The following is a 24,190-nucleotide window of genomic DNA, read 5'->3' as shown; positions in this document are numbered from 1 at the left end:
TTTCATGTTTTAATTTATATGTTTATTTGTTTTAATTTTTAGTAGATGAGTTACTTCTATGGTTTAAGAAAAGACAGTAAAGATTAAAATAGAGTTCATTGTGAAAAATAATCTCTCAGAGTGCAGAGAACTCCCAAATCCGTCTCAGAGTGGTAGTCAAACGTCCATATGGATGCACAATCCTGTTCACGGATGCAGAGGCTATAATATGGACTTCACTCCCAAACACTAATTTTTCCCCTTTCTAAGTTAAAACAAATATACCTGGGATTTCAATCAGTAGTTAAAAAATAGCTGATTCCAGGATATTACTAACATCTTAATACTTCTCCAATTATCCTCACCTAAACAAATGTGATTATATATATGTGTGACATATATTTATAGATATTCATAAGTTATGACATGCATAACATAAAGGTTTAACCTCTATATTAGAAGAAACTAACCAGAATTTATTGAATTTTCATAAGCGACATGGTGTAATTTAATACTTTTAATTTTTGGCTATAGATTACATGAACCTGCTTAACAAGGGGTGATAACTGATGAAGTAAATAATAACTGGTTATAAAGAGTCATTCTCCAAGTCAGTTTGAATGGATTTAAGATTTATAAAATACTTTAAATAGTTTGTTTTATTTGGTCTTGCTTAGATTCCATTTTTTCTAATATCAAAAAGAGAATCCGTTTAACTCATTTTAAATGATGGAAGAAAGTAAAAATTAAAAGGTTGTTTTATAGATCCATTTCATTATGTCTGGATTTTCATTACAGCTTATTGAAAGAAAGCCACAAAAATTAGCATGAACATAGTTAAATCACATTTTAGTGAAGAGAAGACTGAAATGGAAATAGAAAAGAATAACTAAAGAGGTGACAATTCATTTTTCTTGGGATTCAAAAAAATTTAATGTCAAGTTATCATTACTGATCAAACAAAAAAATGCAGAAAAGGGACAGACCAACCAATATGTAGGGGAGAATGCATTGCAAATAGTACAGTTTTCTCCTGCTGTAAAAGTATACATCTTCCAAATTATGTATGAAAGCTAATTAATAATGCATCTTAATAGTCATAAAAGTACCATCCATTGATGCTTTGCCTCTGGCAAAGGGGCCTCACGGCAGACAAAATTTATAATTGTGTCCAGGGAGAAATATATTCTAGCTGTTGAATACAAGTATTTGATTTTACCAACAGGTCAGTCCCCATAGCAGACATGGATACACCAGGTTCTCCTCCTTTGACAGCACCAACATCTAAGTCAGTTTGCCCTGATTCCCTGAGCTCTAAATAAACAATCTTCTGATGATAATTTGGTTTCTGATGTAGACTGAGCTTAAGGAGAGAATGTTCTCAGCAGCCAACATAATAATCTGGTCTACTGGGTATTACGTTTCTTATAGTAACATAAATTATCATTCTGGTTTTTTATCTTCAAAAAGAAATTCCACCCCATTTGATAACATGTCCTCTGCAAGCTTAGAAATGCTCAACAAGCAGGAGGCTCTAGGCCCAAACAAAGATGCTTGTGTTACACCTACTCTTTCACATTTTAAAATGCAAATGGTCAACAGGGCCAGAGAGTTACACTTAGCCCACTCTCAATGGTGGACTGAATTACATTTGCATGAATCTTTCAGGATAAAGTTACCCCTTCAACAAGGCTTCTTTCCCGACCCTTTCCTTCTCCCTCCCCCCAGGCCTGTCCCTAGACACACACATTGCCCAAGCTCTTCACACAAGACCCCAGAGGGACCCAATGGAGAGGCCAAGTGTGGAGCTATGGCACTCTGAAAGTAACTACACATTACCCTGCTTCACACATACCTCAGGGCAGGGCAGACCAGGGGCCATTCTCCTAGTTTTCTGCACCCCAGGATGGCAGCAAGATAGGTCTGGTGTAGAGGCAAGGAAGAGCCACAGTTTAAACAGAGAACCCAGACAAAACCTCCAGCCTGGGGTGTGATGTAAAAGGAATGTACAAAGACAGCATTGAAAATAGTCACAATCATTCCTAGAAAAGCCATTCTCAAGGGAGCTTAGCAGAGAAATTAACCAAACACAGGCATAAACACAAAATTTCCCTGAACCGCATCAATTTGCTAAACCTACACTTCGAATCTCTTTAGAAACAAGGCAAGTAAAATATGAGTTAAAAAAAAAACAATTTCCTGAACCTTGAAATATTATGCTTTGGGTGACAATTTATAAGAGAACTATACTCCATCTTTGTAAAATCGCCTTTGAACACATTTGCCTAGGATAGACCACTTATATTCCTAAAATCATTAGATAAGAAGAAAATCAAAAGAGCAAGATAACCTCCAACTTTCCACCTTCCTCGGTTTCCCAGGAGCTGCCATCCTCTCTAAAGGGAGGACACTGCCTCCTCCCTGCCCCCATCAGCTGCCACAATCACAGCCACAATCCTAGAACTGTGCCCTTCCCAAAATGATTGAGTGGCAACCTCCGATGTGAAAACATCGGGACATCAGCATGTGGCTTGCCTGGACCAGGAGTCACACATCTGTCTCACACTTCCCAACCTCCGGGTGATTCAGTTCTAAATAATACCAGGTGTGCGACATCAAAAGTGCATGCAGTGCACATAGGGCTGCGCCACGCTAAGACTGGTTCCTTCTCAGTCTCTGTTCAACAAGGGTTCCAAACAATCGTGGCATCCAGTCACATCCAGGGTCACTGTGTTACCACAGCAACAGCAATTATTATTCTGTACTAAATGCCCACTAGCAGATGACCTGGTGTTGTGGGAATTCAATGGCCACCCCAAAAGACACAGAAGCACAAAGACACTACTGCCAAAGATCTCCCAGAAGGAGGAAATAAAGATAGAAGGGCGAGGGAGGGAGAGGGAAGAAGAATGGGAAAGAAGAGACCTGTGAGAGCAGATGGAGCTGGTGAGGCCTGGGCCCCTGCCACACGGAGGCTTTTTATTACTCAAAGTGAACCTCATTTTCTCCCCAGGCATAAAAGTGATTCAGCACCCCGAGTTCAACACGGCTTGATCTGAATATTTTTTGTAGGTGTTTAAGCTACATATCTGGGTGAGGAGACAAGTTTTTTCTCATTGTCTCTATTTTCTCAAGTACCTCCAGTGAATATTTTTTTAGGAGAGAAGTACAAAAATTTTAAGTCAGGAGCAGGCCCCATGGCCGAGTGGTTAAGTGCGCGTGCTCCACTTCAGCAGCCCAGGGTTTCACCCGTTTGGATCCTGGGCGCCGACATGGCACCGTTCATCAGGCCATGCTGAGGCAGCATCCCACACAGCACAACCAGAAGGGCCTACAGCTAGAATATACAACTATGTACTGGGGGGCTTTAGGGAGAAGAAGAAAAAAAGAAGACTGGCAACAGATGTTAGCTCAGGTGCCAATCTTTAAAAAAAAATTGTTTTAATCAGGCTCTGAAAATTTATCTACAGTGTCATCCAATTTTATGGATATAATATCTAGGTATATGGATAGCAAACGTGTCTGGAAGGGTATACACTCAGTTTCAATTCTGTGCTTCTCTCCCCAGCTGCCACAGTCCCTCACACAGTTCTTTTTGCAGCCCTCCACTCTTACACTCGACACCTTCTCTCTGGCCATCACATCCGCTCCCATGTCCTCAGTTATCATTCATTCTCTGCTGGCTCCCAAATCTTTATTTGCAGCCTGGTCTTCTCCTCCCAGCGCCAGATCAATACGTTCAAATGACAATAGTGTGTCGCCACATGGATGTCACACAGGTACCTCAAAGTCAGTTTATTGTAAATGGATTAGCTTTCTCCTCTCAAGTCTTTTTCTCCTACTTAATAATAGAGCAAGAAAAATGTTAGTTCCCTCTTCCCCACCCGGCCTTTAAAACTGGTGTCAGATGAGTCTTCACATGTACATGATTCAGTAGGGTCACCATACCCCACAACTTTAGGTGAATCAGTCCCTGATCTTTGTGTCTACTACAGAGAACGTTAGAGTAAGTATACGCAAGCCTGGGGCTAAAACCAGACCATAAGTGAACAGAGGATATTACCCTTTCCTGGCCTCACATATCAAGCAGGATAACATCTCCAAACCCACTAGGAAGATGTTGTGGGAGCTGGTGAGATCACATCTTAGGAAACACTTTGAGTCCTTAGAAATAAGAAAACTCTATTCGTTTGAGGAATTATTTTAACAGTTGCCTTGCAGGAATGACAGAACTCTACAAAGTAGTCACTTAATAAATGCTAGCCTTTATTGTTATTATTATTTATTAAAAGACACTGACACATGGCAGAATGCCCCCAGCAAAACAAAGGTCAACCAAAAAAACTATCAACTCTGCATTCTAGAAAATTAAAGGTGCTTACTTTTCTTAATTAACTGCTATGTGCCAGAACATTCTAAGTATTTTGCATGTATTACTTCATTTAATCTTCACAATGAGCCCTATCTTCACCACTCATCTATCATTTCAAAGCGGAAACTTCAACCCATCTCATTTTTAATCTAAATATTTTTTCTACTCAGTACATGCTCCAATCAATCACCTGCTTCATTCCCAACACTTTCCTTTTTCAAAAATTTCTGAAGAATCAAAATTCATTTTAGATAAATAAGAACAAATAAATGAATAAAACGTAAAGAGATAAAGATCACTCGTTATCTTTCCACCCAAAGATAACCACTATTACTATTTGGGTGTCTGTAATTCCAGAGTTTTTAGTGTCTACTTAAACATATGTTTTATTATTCTCAAAAAAAAAAAGGAATTGTACCATGAATACTGCTATCTAATCTTCTTTTCCCACTTAACAATGCATGATGAATATCTTTTCCTGGCAATATAGATTTGAATCAACATATTTATCATATACCATGTGAACATTCTTTAATTTCTTTAACCAATCCCATATGCTAGACACCTGTTTCCAATTTTCACTATTTTAGACAGTGCTGGGATGAACAGCCTTGTACATACAGTCTTTAGCCAATTGTTCAATTATTTCCTTAGGACAAAGGGTTTACACATTTCAAGGCTTATGATATGTATTACCAAATGGCCCTCCACAAACCTTGCACCAGTGTAAACTTATTCCTACCACCAGGGTTGAAAGGGCCCATTTTGTCACACCCTCGTGGACACTGCACGTAGGTGAGAGAGGGACTTTTACATGAATTCCAATTCTTTTCCTAGTCAAAAATATTCAGTGGCTCTCTGTGTTCAGTGGGATAATATTCAAACAGCTCTCCACAAACTAGCTTCTCCCAGCTTTCCAAATTTATTTACTTCCGTTCCCCACACTCTCCACTCTAAGCAGACTAGTCGTCTCCTCACTGTTATAGGAAGAGAATTCCTACCTCTATGCCTTCCTCACACCAGTCCCCCCTTACTCTCATCTCAGGGAATGCCCTAACTACCTCTCCTGTCCGGGACTTATTTTAAATGGCTGCTTCCTTCACGAATCTGCAGCTAACTACTGTATCCCACAGAAGCCTTTGCTTCCTCTGTGCTCTCACAGCACACATAGGATAATGAGTACATGCTCTAGATATTCTCAGTTATCTTTTTGTTTATATGTTTCTTATCTCTCCAACTAGATTATAAACCAAAGGACAAGGATGGTTTCTTTCTTTCTTCTTTCTTTTTTTTCTTTCCAGCATTAACACACAACTTTATTGATGATACACAAATGAAGTCAATGCAAATGACAGGAGGGAGCTTACTTATGATGAACTGGTTCACTGTCACTTACACAGAAAAAATAGTAAAAATATTTCGATCTAGGCAGCGAGATAAAAAGCAACAAACATGTTTTCAGAACAGGTAGTGATATTCATTCATCCAGCTTAGATCTGAAGACCAACTCGGGTAAATATCAGCATTGATGAAACAATATGATATTCATTACTCAAAATCGGCAGCTGAAAGGATTCCTTTACCATATAAACAAGGTGGAGAAAAGGAATAGTTTACAATGTGTGTTGCTTCTAAACTACAAAATCAAGAAGTTACTCCTGGCTCTTTGGGAACATATGCTCAGCCAGTTTGGCCATGAATTTTCCAACTTTCACTTTCACCAGGAAATCATGGTGACTTTCTATCCCCAGAATCTTATCAGCACATGCTTGAAATTCTTTTAAGAAGGAAAAAAGTGAACCTTCGCTGAATTGATTCTGAGTGGGTTCATTTTCCTGCCATTTAAAATTGTCATTTATATTCTCAAATATAACCAGAAGTTTAAGAATGACCTCTTTGTTCTCTTTCTTATTAAAGAGGGAACCCAGTGAAGATGGTACTTGGGCCCTGAGCAGTTCTCTACTCATGGCTGGATTTTCAGCCAAATTCAAAAGGAGTTTCAAAACCTGAAATTTGGTTTCTTCATTTCCCGCTGAAAATAAACGAAAAAAGTCTGAAATGGAATTAGCAAGCATGTGCTGATACTCATTAGTAACAGTCATATTCGTAAGCAATCTTAGTCCAGCCAGCTGCACAGATGAGTTCAAGCGAGAAGTGATTGTGTCATCACACACTTGATTCATGTATATCTTAAGCCTGCGCTGATTTTCAGCATTCACACTCAAGTTATTTAGGACAATTAAAGCCTTTTCCTTAACTATGGGATCTCGAGTATTGAGAATCTTTGCAACAATTGGGAGACCACCCAGATCACGAATGATATCTCTGTTAAATGCATAAGCAGCATTGTTACCCAGAGCGATTAAAGCTGCTTCAAGAATATAAGGCTTTTCAGACATCTCAACCAAGCACAGAACTTTTTGCAGCTCTTGAGGGGACAAAATAGTATCATCTGAATTGGGGGAAGCCCGTTTCTGGACAGCCCGACGAGCCCGGGTAGCCCTGGCCCTTGCCCTGGCCCTAGCTCTGGTCCCTGCCTCAGTCCCAATCCGGGCCCAAGGTGGGTACCATACTATACCCTTGTTCTCACTGTTGTCATCATCATCGTCAGACCAGTCATTGTATCTGGGCCCAGGACAGTCTCCAACATCATCCACATCCCCAGACCCACCCTCAGCCATTTTCTCCTTGTTCTGTTTTCTTCCCCGGGTCAGTCTATAAATGCAATAGCAGGCGCCAGCCCCAATCACCAGTCCCGCAGTCACCCAGCCTACTTTCCTGGCGTAGCCCATGCAATCGTCCCTGACAATAGCAGGGACCAAGGAATAGAGTAGTCACTCAGGCTGGGGAAGGAGGGCTATCGGCCTGGGTGCAGGCCTGAGGAGGGTGATCGTCTTCAGTCACTTCAAGGCCACAATAGCTGATACTCGAGATGGACCTAGGGTTGGAGGAAGGAAATGGGTTTGAGTTTCTCTTCTCTTTGTGTTGCCCCATGCAGGGAGTTGCACAGAGGGCCAAGAGAGTAGTAATGAGTAAGTGGTAGGAAACGTAGATTGTTAACAAACTCTCTCTATCCCCCCATTTTACCCTCCCCCTACCCTCCTCAGCCCACCCCCTGTCAAGCCTAGATAAAGGCAGTGAAGCCCATAGTCTCCAATGAGGCTTCAGCTACCCAATCTCAGGGTACCCCCAGGGAGCGGCACCCTTGCACTAACCTCCTCCAGACAGGCAGTTTGCCCCTTCTTCCCTCCCCTGGAGGTGTGCCACGCCCAACAACCCGTTTGATCTGCAGAGAGACCAAAGCCAGTGAGAACTGAGGGCTTGATAGATTGACTCCTCATTCGTAGTTTTCCTGATTCACTATCCAGGTTGTCAGATTTTTTTAACCTCTCTATGCCATCCAAAACATGCATATGCCTGCCCCTTCCTTAGCCTGAATTCAGGGAGGGATGTTAGGGAAATACAGTAGGATTGGGTGAGCCTGTCCAACCGCGGCCGATTTCCAACCCCTCCCCCATTCCAGGCAGCCCCCACGCCCACACCGACCTCTGCTGATCCGAGGAAACTTCCTCCCTCGCTTCAAGCGGTGCCACCTGCTACAGCAGACCTGCAGGATGACAGATCGAAAACATGGGGACTAACTGCTGTTGAGAGAGGAGGATTATGAACAAACTATCTGATAGGTTTCCTTTCTGTCATTCTCCCCAGCCCCCACCCCCCTGCGACACACACACACACACACACACACATACACACACACAACGCACGCCATTTCGCCACGGTCCCGAGAGTGCAAGAAACACACTCAGACTCAGACCTAACCTAGATTATTGCCGTCTCTGGTTTCTCCCCACCCCCACCACCGCCCCTCTTAGGGTCCCCCGATGGTCTTACCCTCAAATCGACCTTCACTGATCGGGGTTAATTTCCTTCCTCTTCTCTTGCCTGGCGTAATGCCGCAACCTACGGAAAGACTAGCAACCCGGGAGAGGCTCGGACCCACTAGACACAGAGCCATGGTCAGGAAGACACAGCCACAGTCAGAAAGACGAGAAACAGCCGCTGCTGAGTGCTTGGTGGACGGACCGGTCCCCAGAACATGAAACTCTTTCCTAATTCGGAGGCCTGGTTGTCAAAGGTTTCCCACCCCGACTACCCCTCTTGAAGTTATGCTAACACGCCATGTTATACCTCCCCCGCCCCATGTCCAGCCTTTCTCCGCCAGGACTGTCCTGGAGGATTGGGGGCCAACACCCAGGCCAGAGCTCCCTTTCCGGATTATGGCCCCGGCTCCCAGCATATTCCCACCTCCAGATCTCTGGCTCCTCCGCAAACAGCCCCCTGCTCACCATTTCGCGGTACTGAAATGGGCTGCGGACGGGACAGATGTCTTGGAAAGCCGGCGGTGAGAGGGAGAGACGACACAGGCGCCTCGGACCCGCGACGGGTCCGCCCTACGCCCTCGGCCACCCCCACCTTATGGACTCTCCCAGGCACTGACCTGCAGAGATCCGGGACAATTTCCTTCTCCTCCTCCTTCTTCCCTGTGCCGCAGGCTCGATCGCCCTCAGGGCAATGGGGAGCTGGTACTCAGACGGGAACAACGACCAGAACAAGAAGGACTTCTGCACACGTCAGCTCTTGGTCACGTGAGAGCTACGTCATCCACCAACTCGGGTCCCCAATTTCCCCTCCTACCAGCAGTGCGGCAGAAGAGGGCCCGCCCTCCTCCGTTCCCTCCCCCATACTAGGCCTTGTTACTCTTTCTTCTTTGCTAATCCCGGCTCCCTGTAGTTGTGTTTGCCTTCCTCTGATTACCAGATAGGGACAGCATCGTCCCCTGGGGCTACTGGCCACTTGTACTTCCTGAAAAATTGCCTCTTCCTTCCCTAGGCTCCTGGGACAGTAACCTCTCCTTCTACCTCCCCTCCTCCCAGCTGTTAACGTCTACCATTTCCTCTGAAATCTAGTCCCAGATCTGAAACGGAAAAGCTATCAGAAAAGGAGACCCGGAGTGAGAGTGTGGTTTTTACTTTCTTGATACCTTTTTGTTCTTTTTGTTCTGCCCTCTTCTTCCCCCGGCCTGCATTCTTTTTATAAGAAAAAAAAAAATTACAATAAAGCTATTTTCATTTGAGAAAAAAAAGAGTGGGAGTTGGAGAGTGATGTTGGGTGATGGCCTCCAAAAGTTTTCTCACTTTTATCACTTGTTGGGAGTGTTACACCCTTGACTCAAAGCGATCTTAATATCTTCTGGGGCCTAGCACATAACACAACGCTGAATGAGCTAATCAGTGTGTCTGAGAATGCATAATCTTCTGACCAGGCCAGTCTTCTAAACAGGAGAGCTCCAGACTTTCACTTGCATCAGCAAACGGCATGGAGCCTCAGAAGCCAGTGACACAGAAAAGATTAAGTAGAAACCACAACTACGTGGTGGATATCTGTCAGATAAAGAAGCACGCACACTGACAAAGTGAGTGGCATACAAAGAACATTACAAAATATACTTGAGTACAAATAGAGAATATCATTTTCAAATGGAACAGGTGTTGGAGGAAGCTTGAGACCAAGACAAAACCGAACTCAGTATCTAGCAGTTAGTGTGAATTAGTGAAACCATTTCACTGACTGGTTTGATGAACTCAGTGATTCTCCTGTCAGCAATGACTGAGATTTATTATAGTGGGAAAAATAATAATGTCAGAACATGGGGTCTACAGTGGGATAGTCCCCAATAGTTTGATATAAGGTTATTATCTGAGTATAACTTTTAAAATCCACAGGCAGTATGACAGTGAATCAAGAGAATGGGAAGTTTGGGAACAGGCAAAACTCCGGGGAAATTCATATGGATGTAACTTCTGGGAGGCAGTACTAGGATATGACTGAAATTTAGTAAACAGAAACCACATCAACTATATGATTCTGTGTTTAGAGGAAGATCATGCGCAGCAAAGGGGCTTATTCAAGCATAGGAATATATGAAAAGGAGAGCCAGAGGAAAGTGTTGGTAGTTCCCACCCAAGCACTGTCTGGAGGAGAGAGAGTCATGGCTAAGATGAATGGAACATTTAGCTTTCCTTGGCAGAGCCATCCTCATGATGTGTAAGAGCACTTCAAGCTTCCTTAGCTGAAAGCCACTTCTTAAGGTGAACGAATGCCCTTGCTCTGATTGCAGGCTCACCACGCAACCTTCTGAGGTTGTGGTTTCCCAAGTACAGTCGTAGGCTGTGTAACTGACATTTCAGTCAATGACAGACTGAATATACAATGCTGGTCCCCTAAGATTAGTATTATATAGCCTGGATGTGTAGTAGGCTATACCATCTGGGTTTGTGTAAGTACACTATGATGTTCGCACAACGACGAAATCACTTAATGATGCGTTTCTCAGAACCTACCCTGTCATTAAGCTATACATGATTGTAGTAGCTTGCCTACCGGGAGAGAATGGGCTGGTAAAACTGACAGAAACCTCCTGTAACCCTGACAGTTGCATTTCTCAGGGTAAATTTGTCAGTTGTCACTCCTGTTGAGATTTAGCTTCCCTTGTGTCCTACTTACAGGGAGCGAATGCAGAGATCCGTGAGTTTGGGCATTCAGATCTAGACTTATACATGTCTCTATGAATGGGGGTCTTTCCTTGAGAGAGGCATCTGCTCACAGCATACAGACAAAATCAGGGATTGATTGTGCAACAATGAGGACAAGACCCTGAACTGTAGATGCAACCTTGTGGAATCCTGTCAGGGAAGCCAGGTAGCTTTGGCTTAGAAGACAATCTTGTGCATCACCATTTCAGAACTGTACCTCTCTAATGTTCAGTTAAAGTGAAAATTACAACTAAGACATGCTGTGGCAAATAGGCCCCTAGCACCTCAGTCACAGCTGGACAACAGATTAATATCCAAAGTAGTTAAAAGTCTCCTGCAAATCAACAACAACATCTGAAGCAGTTTACATTTGTCTCTGGAAAAAGAAAGGACATGCATTTTACATTTTACATACCCCGTCCTTTTCCCCAGCAAAAGAGTGGGCATTGTGCCCAAAGCAGACCAACTCAATACTTTCTTACTAAAATTTAAATCTTGAACAAGAGAAAAAACTGAAAATCAGTGGAATTATGGCATCCTGGAAAGACCATCCATCAATTTCTCCTACCTAGACCCCTCAGAGCTGACCCTGGTCTTCAATATTTCCTCATTGTTTAAGTTAACTGGGCTTAGTTTCTGTTGCTTGCAACCAAACAAAATTAACTAATGCACGATACAAAAACACATACAATACAAAAGGTAATAACAGCTTTTTAAGATAACAGTCTTCTATAATTTATTTTTCTCACCCTCTACAATTCCATTAGTGTTGCCATCTGCTGACTCCTTTTCAGTTTGGGGTACTTTGTAAGTCACACATTACATTTGACCACATACTGATTTAAGCCAAAAGGTTCCTTTCGGCAGTTGCTGCACAGAGTCTTTTGTGGGCTCAGGAACTTTTAACAGGTTTGTCTGAGGAGCGCTTAAAGATTTTCCTTTTTCACTTTTGAAATGGTACGCCAGGCAAATAACATGACCTTAAATAAATATTTGTTGGTGGATGCATAATGGAGAGCAAAGCAGAATTTAAATGCTAGTCCCCGGGTTCTTTGGTAGAAATTGTGGATCAAAACAACAAAGAAGAGAATTGAAAGGGTTATCATTCCATGGGGTTTAGGAAGTTTGAGAGAGGGAGTGGGTTCAAACAAGACAGGTCTGAGGGACTGGGAAAATGATGGCCGGCGGTTATACATTGGAAGACTCGGAAAATATACCAAAGTGGGGGAGAGATTTTATACTAGTAAGCAGAGGTAAGAGTGAAGTCTTTATCCCTAAAGCTTTGTTAAGCTTTACACACTCCTTAGTTCTTTCTAATGTATATATTCAAAACAAACAAAAGCCACTTATATAAGTACTTAGCAGCCAAAAATCAAATGATGAACACTTCAATCTGCAAGTTCTGTTAGTAAGGCTTCATAAATAGAATTCACTTGTCTAGGAGAAGTAAATAAAGGGTGACAAAGAGAACAGTATAAGGAGATGATTGCAAAACAAATGAGGTAGGGGTTTAGAGAGATGGGGTATGATATTGGTGAATGAATTTGGACTATAAAAGTTTGAGGAAGACCAGAAAGTTGTGACATGATCTTAACTTCTGAATATTCACCAGCAAGGCGCTTTGGGCTCCCTGGCTCACCTCCTCAAAGGGCCTCCTCCACACAGGGGCCCCTCACCCAGGGAGCTTCCTGCTGGGTGTCATATTTCAACGTTCTAAGAAAGAGGCTGCCTGAAGGGTCTATATTTAGAATATGACTCCCTAGTGGGGACAGCTGGATGTCTGGGGACTAACTTCTGCATGCCTTGTCCCTGAGTTCTGGGATTATTCTGAGGGGCTTGGGGTGCAGTGAAATTGTGACCAGAAGGCAGGGAATGAAAAGGCTTCTTTCTCCTGGTGACTGCTTGGGATCCTGTAAACTGTGCTTTTTGTGAGGGAAAAATGACATGGATCTCAGGGGTGCTGCAAGGATTCACAGTCACCCACAGACCCGCACCACTGTCTCCGCTGGAAGATGCAGGACACTAGCTGCTCCCAGGGTGACATGGTACATGAATGACAGACACCAGAGATATCTCACCAGTGTCACAGTTAAATGAAAATTCCATCCGTTGAGTCTCATTTCCATCAGTGGGATAACAGAGAATTCTCCAATTTCTGGATGATTTATGGGTTACACCGTGAAACTTCAGAAGAGATTTTAAATGAAGACCTTTGAAATTTTTGTAGCAGGCTAATCTGTGAAGTTACTAGTTTGTAAGGTTCATCTGAAGACGTAAGATTCATCCGCAGTTGGGGTCTGCATAAAGTCTGTCCTTTAAAGCCAGAATGAAAGCAGGCTTCTCTGAAGATCTCGGTCGTCTGATGCCTCATACTAAGAGTTCAGCCAGGAAGATGAAAGAGACAGCGGTATACTGATCTAAAATGGTCACAACTGAAACACTGACCACCTCACTATAGATTAATTTTATCCATCAATTTATAAATCACATTGAAAGCACACTGGTTTTGTTTGTAAGGATATGTTTTTAAATTTTAATAAGCCGTTTGAAAACTGCTATTTCCTGTGCAGTCACAATAAAATATTTTCAATGTGACACAAATTAACCTAACCAAATCAATGACGCCTCCTTATTAACTGGAAAATCTTGGTTATCACACACACACATATATATATATATGTTTTTAAAGTCTTGATTTTTTTCTCCTTGTGAAACAGCTTGATTGTATTTTCTGATTACAAAATAGTATACCTTAAGTCCATAAAAAAGGAAGAAAGGACAAAATAGAACATAAATTTATCAAAAATATTAATTTCCTTTTCTGTCTCCCCTGCCCCCAATTTTGACGCATAGACTGGATGTGGGAAGGGGTAGAAATTAAGGAAAGGGGGCAGGAGTCTCAGAGCCAAGGAAAGGATGACATTTCCCCAAGAAGTATAAGTGAATGGTAGACCCAGCTAAAGATGCTGCCCCTTCCTGTAATTAAAGAAAGGCAAATTCAAACCCCAGAGAGCCAGGGCCCCTTCTGGTTTCTGGTATTGTTAGAGAGGAAAAGAGTGACAGGGCCCAGTGTGATTGGGGGGAGGTACAGGGCAGACTGGCGCCTGCCGCACTGCTTGTGGGAGTGGAAATTGGGGGCCAGAGCGCACTGGTGACGTGGTCGTCACGTGACCAAGAGCTGCCTAGAGCAGAAGTCCTGCCAGTCGCCTCCGTCTGGGTACCAGCCCCCTATTACTCTGCAGGCGTGTGAGGAAGAAGGAAACTCGCCCCGGACCGTGCAGGTCGGTAGGAGAGTGAGCTCTGCTTGGAGGGAGGTGGAGGTAGGAGAGGGCCAAGAGGGCCATGGATCCAGGTTCGGGCCGAGAGGGGCTATGTCCCTTTCTCGCCTACTTTCTAAAAACTGCCGCCCCTCCTCGTGCCCATTTTAGTGGAGAGAACTGGTGGACTTCGGGCGGGGGTGAGGGGAGTGAATGGCGGTTACAGAGACTCTGAGGAAAGAAAGGTTCCACAATCAGGGCACTCGTCCCGAGTGCTGCTCCGTCCACCAAGCACTCTGTTCCTTAGGTCCCCTATCTGTCTGCAGGCTTGTAGGTCCGTTGGTCCGTAGGTGGCCGCAAAAGTCACGGTGACGGAAGGAGCAAACTGCCTTGGGACCGTGCAGGTCGCTGTGAAGGTGGAATGAGCTCTGGACCCTGGGTGGGGGTGGTGATGGGGGCGGCGGAGGAGGGAGGGCTGGGATCTTTGCGGGGCCGGGTCCGAGTCGCCCTCTCCCGGCCCCTTCTTTCTCCACACCCCCTCCCATTTCAGTGCAGGGAAAGGGGTGTGGCGGCCTTTGCTGGGGAAATGGCGGACGACAAGGGGGGGTGGGGCGGGGGAAGCCCGCGTTAGGAAAGTCAGGAGGGTGTGAGAAATATTTTAAACTCAAAGGCCGAAAATTCAGGAAAGCTTGTATTGGGACCTGTGTTCTCAGTGCTGATCCATCCACGACACTTTCAGTTCTCCACTGCCAGCTATCTGCCTTTCCATCTGTCCTGCTGCCAGACTGTCCGTCAATCACTGTGGAAGGAGCACTGACAACAGAAGACAAGGGAAGAAGAAGGAATTTACCTGACTTTGGTAGAGGTTGGTGGGAGAAACTGCCTGTGACTCTTTGGGGGTGGAGTGTGGTGGAGGAGGAAACTTACCTTACGGTCAGCTTCTCCGTGTCACCCAACTAGCAATCATAGCACAGCCCCACCTCCTGCCCTTCTCTGTGGGGCTGGAAGAGAAATGGTGGATCCTGAGGGTAGATGGAAAATGACAGAAAAGAACAAAGAAATAGTTTCCTAATAATCCACCTCTCTCAACCAGAACTCAAACTCCACTCTGTCTAGTGAGGCACAAACTCAGGCATAGCCCAAAGCCCTAATGCAATTTTTCACCCGTAGATTCAGCACAAGAGAGCTACGGGAGCCTGGGAGAGGCTGAAGACAACTACCCTCCACCATTACTCACCTGGCCCTAAGAATCCTCTTCAATCAGGTGGAGCAAAGCCCTCTCCTGTCCTGCCCCAAGGCAGGCACTGACTTGAACATGGGCCGGGCACGGGAGGTGGGTTGGATGGCGGCAGGACTGATGATTGGGGCTGGTGCCTGCTACTGCGTTTACAGACTAACCATAGGAAGAGATGACAGTGAGAAGTTGGAGGAGGAAGAAGAGGAATGGGATGATGACCAGGAGCTGGATGAGGAGGAGCCCGAGATTTGGTTTGATTTCGCAACTATGGCTCGGCCCTGGAGTGAGGATGGGGATTGGACTGAACCTGGGGCCCCCGGTGGCACTGAGGACAGGCCCACAGGTGGGGGCAAGGCCAACAGAACACATGGAATAAAACAGCGCCCATTCCCCTATGAACATAAAAACACTTGGAGTACTCAAAACTTTAAAAATTTCAGTTGTGTTCTTAACCTCTCCAAGTATCCTTTCATTCAGGGAAAAATGTTGTTTGCTCAGCCCAAGGAAGCTGGTTTTTCATTTAGCCACGATATCAGTAGTCACTTGGCCAGCCTCTCCATTGGTGGAAACACGATCCCCACAGCGGACCCTGCTGTTAAGGAGAAGGCTTTCTGTGCCCTGGATAACTTGAATGCGAGTGTTGAAAAACAGGGCCCGATTAAGATGTACATCAATGAAGTGTGTCGGGAGACTGTGTCACATTGCTGCAACTCATTTCTGCAGCAGGCCGGATTAAATTTGTTAATAAGCATGACAGTTATTAATAACATGCTTGCCAAGTCCGTTTCAGACTTGAAGTTTCCTTTGATATCAGAGGGAAGTGGATGTGCTGAGGTTCAGGTTTTGAAACCGTTGGTGGGTTTGTCTGAAAAGGCAGTCTTGGCGGGGGAATTGCTGGGTGCCCAAATGCTGCTCTCGTTCACATCCCTCTTTATCAGGAACGGGAACAGACAGGTTCTTCCGGACACCCTGGCCTCTTAGATGGCCATGTCGAACAGAACGGGACTGAATCCACCCAAAACCTGTTGGGCGAACACACCCTTGTGTTCTCAGTCGAGGCATCTGCAGTGGGTGCTACTGAAGGTCCAGCCCTCGCCAATCACCACATCATGGGGTGAAAGTTACACTTGCTAACAGGAGGACCACACTCTTATCGGCCAGGCAGGCAGGGTTCCCACGGAGCTCTGAGTAACCTCTTGGTTTTGCAGTCTGCAGGCAATGCACATAGTAAATTAGTCCCTTGCAGCCTCCTTCCTGTGGTAAAGGGATCATTTCAGCTGCCCGCTGTCGATAAAGAACATCACATTATAGCGTCACGAGGGACACCTTGCCTGTGGGGGTCTCCGTGTGTAAGCTGGACTGTTTGGTGGAGACCAGACAGGTATCGGAGCTTGTGCTGAAAATGCAGTTTGTAGCTGCTTAGGTTGACTTCTTTTCCATTTACTCTTTTCTTCTGCGTGAGCTGATGGATAGTGAACCTGTTCATCAAAAAGTACACGCCCCTTCTACGTGCTCTACTGACGTAACCTCATCCACCCAAGCCTACATTTGTATGTATCATCAATAAAGTTGTGTGCTTTGATTGCCGAAAAGGAGCCATGGTACTTGTCCTTGAGTTTAAGGTCTGCGTGGAGAGAACGACAATAATACATGATCAGCGCTAACCGAGGCTTTTGCTCCCCGACAGATGCATGCTTAACAGTGTTCACAGGAGGCAGGAGGAGAGGTGGGCTGCAGTGGTGCTCACGATAAGCCTCCAGAAGGGGCTGGAGGCGGGAGTGGGGGGCGTGGAGGGGAATGTGGTGGAATTAAGATGGAATGTTGGGAGGACTAAGAGAGACAACACCTGTGAAGTGGGCAGCACAGTGCCCAGCTCCTGGTGCAGAGAAATCCCTCGATGAAGGCGTCTTTCCTTGGCTGCTGGCCTAGAGACGCAGGTCAGCATCCTTGGGGTTTGGTCCCCTCCTTGGGGACCACTCAGCAACCCATCCCTGTGCATTCAATGCACAGTTACAGCAATAACGGTTGCCACTTGCTGAGTGCCTGCTGTGTGTAGTTCTCTCTCTCTTGTGAAGCAGCTGTTAAACCTACTTCCAGGCCCTCTCCCATCCTTGGGATCCAAACCCAAATTCCTGGCAGAGAGAGAAGGGCTGGCCCCTGCTTCCTCTGGGGGAACCCCCTTCTGCCCAGTCCCCGGTACGTTTGGTGGGATCCAGGAAGGGGACAGAGGAGCCCTCCGTGGACTCTCTGTGGAGGTGGTGGGGCAGATGCTGAGGGTGCTTGGCGTGGCCGTGATCCGTTGGGAGACGTCTCCATCCCCTCTGTCCAAGATGCTGACACCCTTTGGAGGAAAGGGAGAACTGCCCTGCACACTGAACCACTCCATGGATCTGGGCAGCTCCTTCTGCTGCTCGCTCCCCAGCATTTCGGGACCCTTCCCAGCAAGCCTTAGCCCCTGCCTCACCAGACCAGGTTCCCTGCATGATTTTGATTTGTCAGGCAAGGGTCCTCTTCCCCAAAACCCTGGCCACCACAGTCGACGAGAAGCTTCTCTGGGCAGTGCAGCTTCTGGGCCCGGTGCCTGCTCCTGGTCTCCCTGGAATGCCACCCTGGGCATCAGCGCCCTCTGAGTGTTCTGCCTTCTGATTGCTCTCCTCCATACAGAGCGTAATTTTTGTTTTATTTTTTTCTCCCTTTCCCGGAGTTTGGGTTGCAGATGGGTTACAACTGTCCTGCTTGTGCCCATCCGCCCCCCTCTTTGGGCTGACAGAGGGCATAAGTGCCTGTTAGGTCCCAGGACCAACTCTGGGGAATACTCCTACCTGGAACGGGGACACTGCCTCGTCCTAGGCCCTGGTGCCTTAGATGGCCAGGAGGTGACTTGTGGTTGCTGCGACAGCCCGCTGGGGCTTGGCATCCTCTGCTGGCTCTGGGGCCCTGTCTTGTTTCCTAAGAGTTGCTAATATGACCACCCCTTCTTGCCAAGCCAGCCTCAAACTCTGCTTCCTCATCAGGACCTTATGTGCCACTCTCAGCAGTTTCGACCACAATCCCCTCACTTTGAGGTGCCACCCTCGGACAGGCACAGCCCCTCACCAAGTGACTCCATGCTGATCTTCCAGCTGACTCCAGCCACATTAATGATCACAGGCAAGACTAGCAGAAGAATCAACAGGTAAGCCCAGTGCAAATTCCTGATCCACAAAATAATGAACAAATAAGATGGCTGTTTTAAGCTCCTGAGTTTTGGAGCGGTTGTTCTGCAGCAATAGACAACAGATACAAAACAAAACAAGAAAAGTTTACATGCTCCAATATGCAGCAAATTGAGATAGACAGCGAGTCCAGCATTTGATGGAATATAAGGAAAAAGAATCTATTGAGTCTCGAATCTATGAACAGCATCCCTTAAGTGATTCAAGAGCCTTGACCTTGGATTCCAGAACATTTCTAAGCAAATATTCTTTGTTAGATTGAAGCAAAAGCTAATCCCACGTGTTTCTGGGCTCTGAGTACGCCACATAGGATGCAGCAGGCTTGCACTAGCTCCTCAATTACTAAGAATATACTCCTAGAGTAAGATGCATGCATACCCTGATAAAATTTATTTGCAATTTACACCTCGCTCTACAACACCAGAAGACAGTAGATAAATAGACTATGGCTACATGGCTCCCAAAACAGTCTGAAGTGACCAAATGGATATAAAGGCAACCCTCTCACACCCCAAAAAAGACTTAGGTTGAACTTGTGAAAGTATCTAAAGGAGTCAGGTGGTATCATCCTTAAAGGGGTGCGTTCACGGGGTCTTGAAAGCAAGGGGACCTTGTCCTTCTAATGAAGAGAATGCGGCTGAGGTTTCTGCTTTATATAGTCATATATAGACACATACACACAAACAGATACCTATATAGTAAGCTCCAGTTTACTTTTACATTGTGTTCTATAACAACCAATTTTCCAATTAAAGCTTTCTGCTTTGAACTGTATATATTGAAAATCACGAACAGTATTTAGGTGATTATGACTTTATAAATGCTGCTCATTGCTGAGCCGAGTAGTGTCCTAACACTCGAATCTATTTTGTATAGTTTCAGAAAATGATTAACATATCACTTGTGGGGATGAGCTTTTAAGAAGGCATGAGACTAAATAAAATATAACTGACAAAATGTAAGATATAGAAGAAGATGATAAAAGAAGAAGGATAGCAAAGCTGATATCCTCATTTTATAAAGTGAGAAGTATACAAATCCTGGTGGAATTTTATGAAGCAAAATAAAAGTTTATGTATATCATTTCAAGTTGAATTTAGCTACTTTATTTATTTTAATTGATTTTTATGGCTTATTTCCTCCACAAGAAAACAAGCTTAATAAAAGCTCTCTCTGTCTTGCTTGCCACCAAATTCTAAATGCTTTGAATAGTGCCTGGCACACAGTGGTGCTCAATAAATTATTGTTGACTGTGTGATTAAACTAAAATAATAATAACACTATAAACACTGGGAATGAGAGAGGGAGGAAGGATTGTAAGGCAAATCAGCTAAATTGTCCCGTTTTCATATCAGAAGGCCGTTAGGGGTAGAAGTACATTTTTGGCATTTTGAATATAACTATAAGAACAGGTTTCACTCTTGGCACTATTAAAATTTTGGGCTGGGGACTATCCTGTGCATTTTAGGATCCCTGGCCTCTACCCACAAGATGCAAGTAGCGCCCTTGTCCTTAGTTGTGACAACCAAAAATGTCTCCGGACACTGACAGATGTCCCCAGGGCAGGGAGCAAAATCACCCTTGGTTGAGAACCACTGCATCAGAAGGAGCTAAAATCAGAAAAGCTAAGAAAAGCTGCCTCTGGATTCTAGAGAGTGGTACTGAGTCTAGGGAAGAGCAGGAGGGGAAATTATTCATTTTTATCATAAACTCTCTACTAATTGCTTTGCTATCACGTGTATGTATTGTTCTGATAAATATTAACATTTATCAAAAACATTAACGAAGTGGAATCAATGGGACTTTGAGACAAGCTAGCAATATGGGACGAGGGAGAGTCAATAATGACTAGGTTTCCAGCAGGTGCAGTTGGGTGGGGGGTGGTTGTGTTCACTGAGACAGGGGACACAGGAGGGTGAAGAGTTTTGGTGTGGGACTGAGGAGTGATGACTCCAATTTCAAATATGTTGAACATGAGATATCTGTGGGATATGCAACCTGAAGGGATCAAATAAATTAATCTTGAACTCAAGATATATAGACTTGCCAGTCATTAATATTTGATGATAATTGACGCTATGGCACTGGATGAGATTCCTGGAAAGAGAAAAGATCTGAGAACACGACCTCAAGATACAGAGTGTGTAACTTTCTGGTCTTTTTCGTGCATCTGCATTTTTAAAATTAATTGGGACCATATTGTAAATATTATTTAACACATTTTTAAAACAAATTTCTCTTTGCAAACATACTGTGCATCTATTGAAGATATTTCACAAGTACATAGATAAGCACAAACTCCCGTCCAGAACCAAAATTGCAGCTTGAACACTAGACAATCAAACTGAGTAGACACTGTGCACTAATCATGTGTGACGCAGATGGAGATTGAATAGTAAACAAAACAGGCACCATTCTTGTGTTCATAGAGCTTATCATCTAGTGGGGAATACAGACAAAGGAAACGGAAAACACAATGCAGTGTAGTAAATGCTAAGAAAATTAATCACGAAAAACCACTTCAACTAAAGATGCAACGGGATGTGATTTAAGCATCTTTCATGTCACCCATTTTTCTCTTCATAGGCACAAGCTCAGTTGCCAGGGCAGGAAGAACGTGTGTGTGTGTGTTCCTTTGCCCACCGTGCTGTGTATGAGAAAGCTCAGGAAGGCTGGCAGAGAACATGGAGTTGTTTGCCTTTCTGGGCCTGACCAGAGGCTCTGTCCAAACCAAGCCTGCAGTGTACTAGATCTAACTCCTTCACAGAGAGCATCTCCTGCATTTCTAAGTTGGTTTTATGCTTCACAGTCTGTTCGGTTAATTTTCCAGAAGCTCTCTAGCTGTGATTCTGCATTCTCAAGTCAGCCACTAAACACCGAATTCCAGAGAGGGGAGAGACTATTTGTATATTTCTTCCTTTCTTTCCTTCTTTCTTTCTATATTGTGGTAAGAAAACTTAACGTAAGATCCACTCTCTTAACAAATTTGTGTATTTCTTAAAGACAAGAAGCATGCACAAGTTAATAGCAGGAGCCACCGTGGAGCGGGAGATCCATAAGGAGAAGCATAGAGAGACTGGGCCAAACAAGGAGTCACAGAGACAAGTCACATTTGCAGGAAGTAATCTGTTCTCAAGATAGCACTGGAGATGAGTTTGCACCCAAGCAGCAAGGAAGAGGAGAGACTGTGCTTTCAACGACTCCACAGCTGCTTCTCTCTAATGACTTGAGCCATAAGGAAAATTTGGGGTATCAGGGAAGACACTCCTGGTCCTTGTCCTAGATGAACCTTCTGCAAATAACTGGTTTAATAAAACCTGATGTTTCTCAAAGATGGAGAATCAAAGTGGAACTGGCACAAGAGGTAAACACAGGTAACACATGAGAAAAGGGACCTGAAAAATGCATGGCAGATAAAGAGAAATCACCTGAAAAAAAAGTAGATGAAAAATGTCACCAAATATTTCACCATGAATTAGAAAGTTTAATGAAGCAATTAAGCAAAGCTCAAGAAAGGGATGGCAAGACAAGAATGAACTGAAATATGAGCTGTCAGGCCTCAGGGAAAATGTAGTAGAAATTTAATCACAGAGATGAAGGCGAAAGTGACAGAAACACAGGGAAGAAAGAAACTATAGCAAAAGTCTAGCAATTAGTGTCAAATCTATGTAAATTTAGGACGAAGACCCAAACAAATGCAGTGATTATGGTTACAGAGCAAATGTAATGGTAATAAACCCAGATGGAGTAGAAGTGATATAATTAACAACAATTGGGAGAGGAAAGAGAAAGATGGTGGGAGGTAATGTAAATATGTTGATATTCTTATCCTTAGTAGCTGGAGTCAAAAGATGCCATCTAAAGCAGACAAATCCGGCAATAGGGGTCTAAGTATACTGAGTACTATAAAGATACACACTAAGAAGTATAACCTATTCAACCAAAACTGGGTAGGAGGAAAGAGAGAAGGGAAGAAAAAGAAATATATATAAGCAGTGAATCATTATTTGTAATATCAAGGAAAAATGGGGGAAAAACCCTCTTAAATATCCACACATAGAGGACTGACTAAATAATTGTGGCATATTTATGCAATAAAATACTCCTCAGCTATAAACTAAAAAGCAAATTTTTCATGCAGTGATATCAAAGGATTGACAAACTATCATGTATGTGTGAATATATATAAATATGCATTATATATATATTTAAAATCTCTCTCTCTCTCTCTCTCAAATCTCTCTAGAATGGTGCACAAGAAGCTAATAACGTTGCCTCTGATGGGGAAAACTGAGTAGTGGAGACAGAGAGGTGAGAGGGAGATTTTCAATGTATACCCTTTGTTATCTTTTGAATTTTGAACCACTAGGTTGTTACTTATTTTTTTTGCATAGATTTTTTTTATTGTGCTAATTATTATTATTATTTTTTTATTTTTTTTTTTTAGTTAGGAAAGCTTTATTGGTCACACAGTTTGCAAACAGGGGAGACATACCCTTAGACAGCAAAACAACAGCACGCTGCTCCAGGAGAACTAAGAAAGGGGGCTATCTTTTTTTTTTTCTAATTTTCTTTTTGTTTCTTTTTATTTTTTTCGGATGTGCATCATATTTCAAATTCTGTATACATCACATCATGTTCACCACCCGAACACTAGTTATAGTGCATCCCCTCACATGTGACCCTAATCACCCCTTTTGCCCTCCCGCCTGTGCTATTTTTTAAAATGAAGTTTAAATGAAATGTAAAGAATTGGTTGACCTCTCTTTGCCCAGCCTTATGGATATTGTATTATATGAGATGCCTGATATAAGCTTCCTAACCACACCTACCTCTCTCTTTGTTCTGGCCCTCTGAGGACTGAGGCAAACATAGAGGGCAGTGTCCTAGCTGTCCACTTGGCCCCTGCGTCTCTGCCCATTCTTAACCCAGATCTGGTGCAGTACCTTTAGCGTGTAACAGGGATAATGTTATAAAAAATTTAATCATTCCCCCTGTAACTAATGTTTTCATATAGCCTATTCACCTTTAAGACTAAGTAATTGGGATTATAACCTCGCACAAAGAGAAGCAAGCTACTACCTATATCTAGTTCAAGAAACTTAGAGTTCTCAAAGTTAATTTTTAAAATTCATAGCCATCAATTTAGAGTTTTCCTAATATCCAAAAGCTCTCATTACATATCAGGAAGCAGGCCTGGAAGACTCTGACCATAGATTTTTTTTTTTAAAGATTGGCCCTGAGCTAATATCTCTTGCCAACCTTCTTCTTCTCCCCAAAGCCCCCCAGTACATAGTTGTATATTCTAGTTATAGGTCCTACTGGTTACACTATGTGGGATGCTGCCTCAGCATGGCTTGATGAGCAGTGCCATGTCGCTATGTCCGTGCCCAGGATCCAAACCAGTGAAACCCTGGGCCGCCAAAGCGGAGCATGCGAACTTAACCACTCGGCCACCAGGCCGGCCTCTGACCGTAGATCTTTGCTGCAAACTATAGGTAGTGAGAACTCAGAACCTAAAGGAAGTGTCCATC

The 24,190-nt window shown here is 43.9% G+C and overlaps 2 protein-coding genes across 12 annotated transcripts; one reads left to right on the top strand and one right to left on the bottom strand.

Annotated features, from left to right (window-relative positions):
- Positions 1-4,224: 4,224 nt before the first annotated feature.
- ARMCX3 (armadillo repeat containing X-linked 3) lies at positions 4,225-9,640 on the bottom strand. 6 transcript variants are annotated; one of them, XM_008508896.2, is made up of 5 exons: positions 8,853-9,640; positions 8,246-8,325; positions 7,898-7,958; positions 7,567-7,637; positions 4,225-7,289 (listed from the first exon to the last, which is right to left on the bottom strand). In XM_008508896.2, the coding sequence occupies exon 5, from the start codon at positions 7,141-7,143 to the stop codon at positions 6,004-6,006; it is 1,140 nt and encodes a 379-aa protein (XP_008507118.2). In that variant the 5' UTR covers positions 7,144-7,289; positions 7,567-7,637; positions 7,898-7,958; positions 8,246-8,325; positions 8,853-9,640; the 3' UTR covers positions 4,225-6,003. The 6 variants fall into 6 exon arrangements, with proteins under 6 accessions (XP_008507118.2, XP_070461127.1, XP_070461128.1 ...); XM_070605026.1 differs by having other exon boundaries at positions 8,246-8,353; positions 8,853-9,011; XM_070605027.1 differs by having other exon boundaries at positions 8,246-8,353; positions 8,701-8,968.
- Positions 9,641-14,018: 4,378 nt separating this feature from the next.
- On the top strand, positions 14,019-17,036 carry LOC103541994 (armadillo repeat containing X-linked 6). Of its 6 annotated transcripts, none has more exons than XM_070606691.1 (4): positions 14,088-14,228; positions 14,531-14,620; positions 14,918-15,069; positions 15,375-17,036. In XM_070606691.1, the coding sequence occupies exon 4, from the start codon at positions 15,520-15,522 to the stop codon at positions 16,420-16,422; it is 903 nt and encodes a 300-aa protein (XP_070462792.1). In that variant the 5' UTR covers positions 14,088-14,228; positions 14,531-14,620; positions 14,918-15,069; positions 15,375-15,519; the 3' UTR covers positions 16,423-17,036. The 6 variants fall into 6 exon arrangements, with proteins under 6 accessions (XP_070462791.1, XP_070462793.1, XP_070462792.1 ...); XM_070606689.1 differs by having other exon boundaries at positions 14,089-14,228; positions 14,944-15,069; XM_070606693.1 differs by having other exon boundaries at positions 14,113-14,228; positions 14,512-14,620; positions 14,944-15,069.
- Positions 17,037-24,190: the final 7,154 nt, after the last annotated feature.

This window comes from Equus przewalskii, chromosome X, assembly GCF_037783145.1.
Source record: "Equus przewalskii isolate Varuska chromosome X, EquPr2, whole genome shotgun sequence".
Lineage (NCBI taxonomy): Eukaryota > Metazoa > Chordata > Mammalia > Perissodactyla > Equidae > Equus > Equus przewalskii.
The sequence above is the reverse complement of the archived record's forward strand: the minus strand, read 5'-3'. Positions and strand labels throughout refer to the sequence as shown.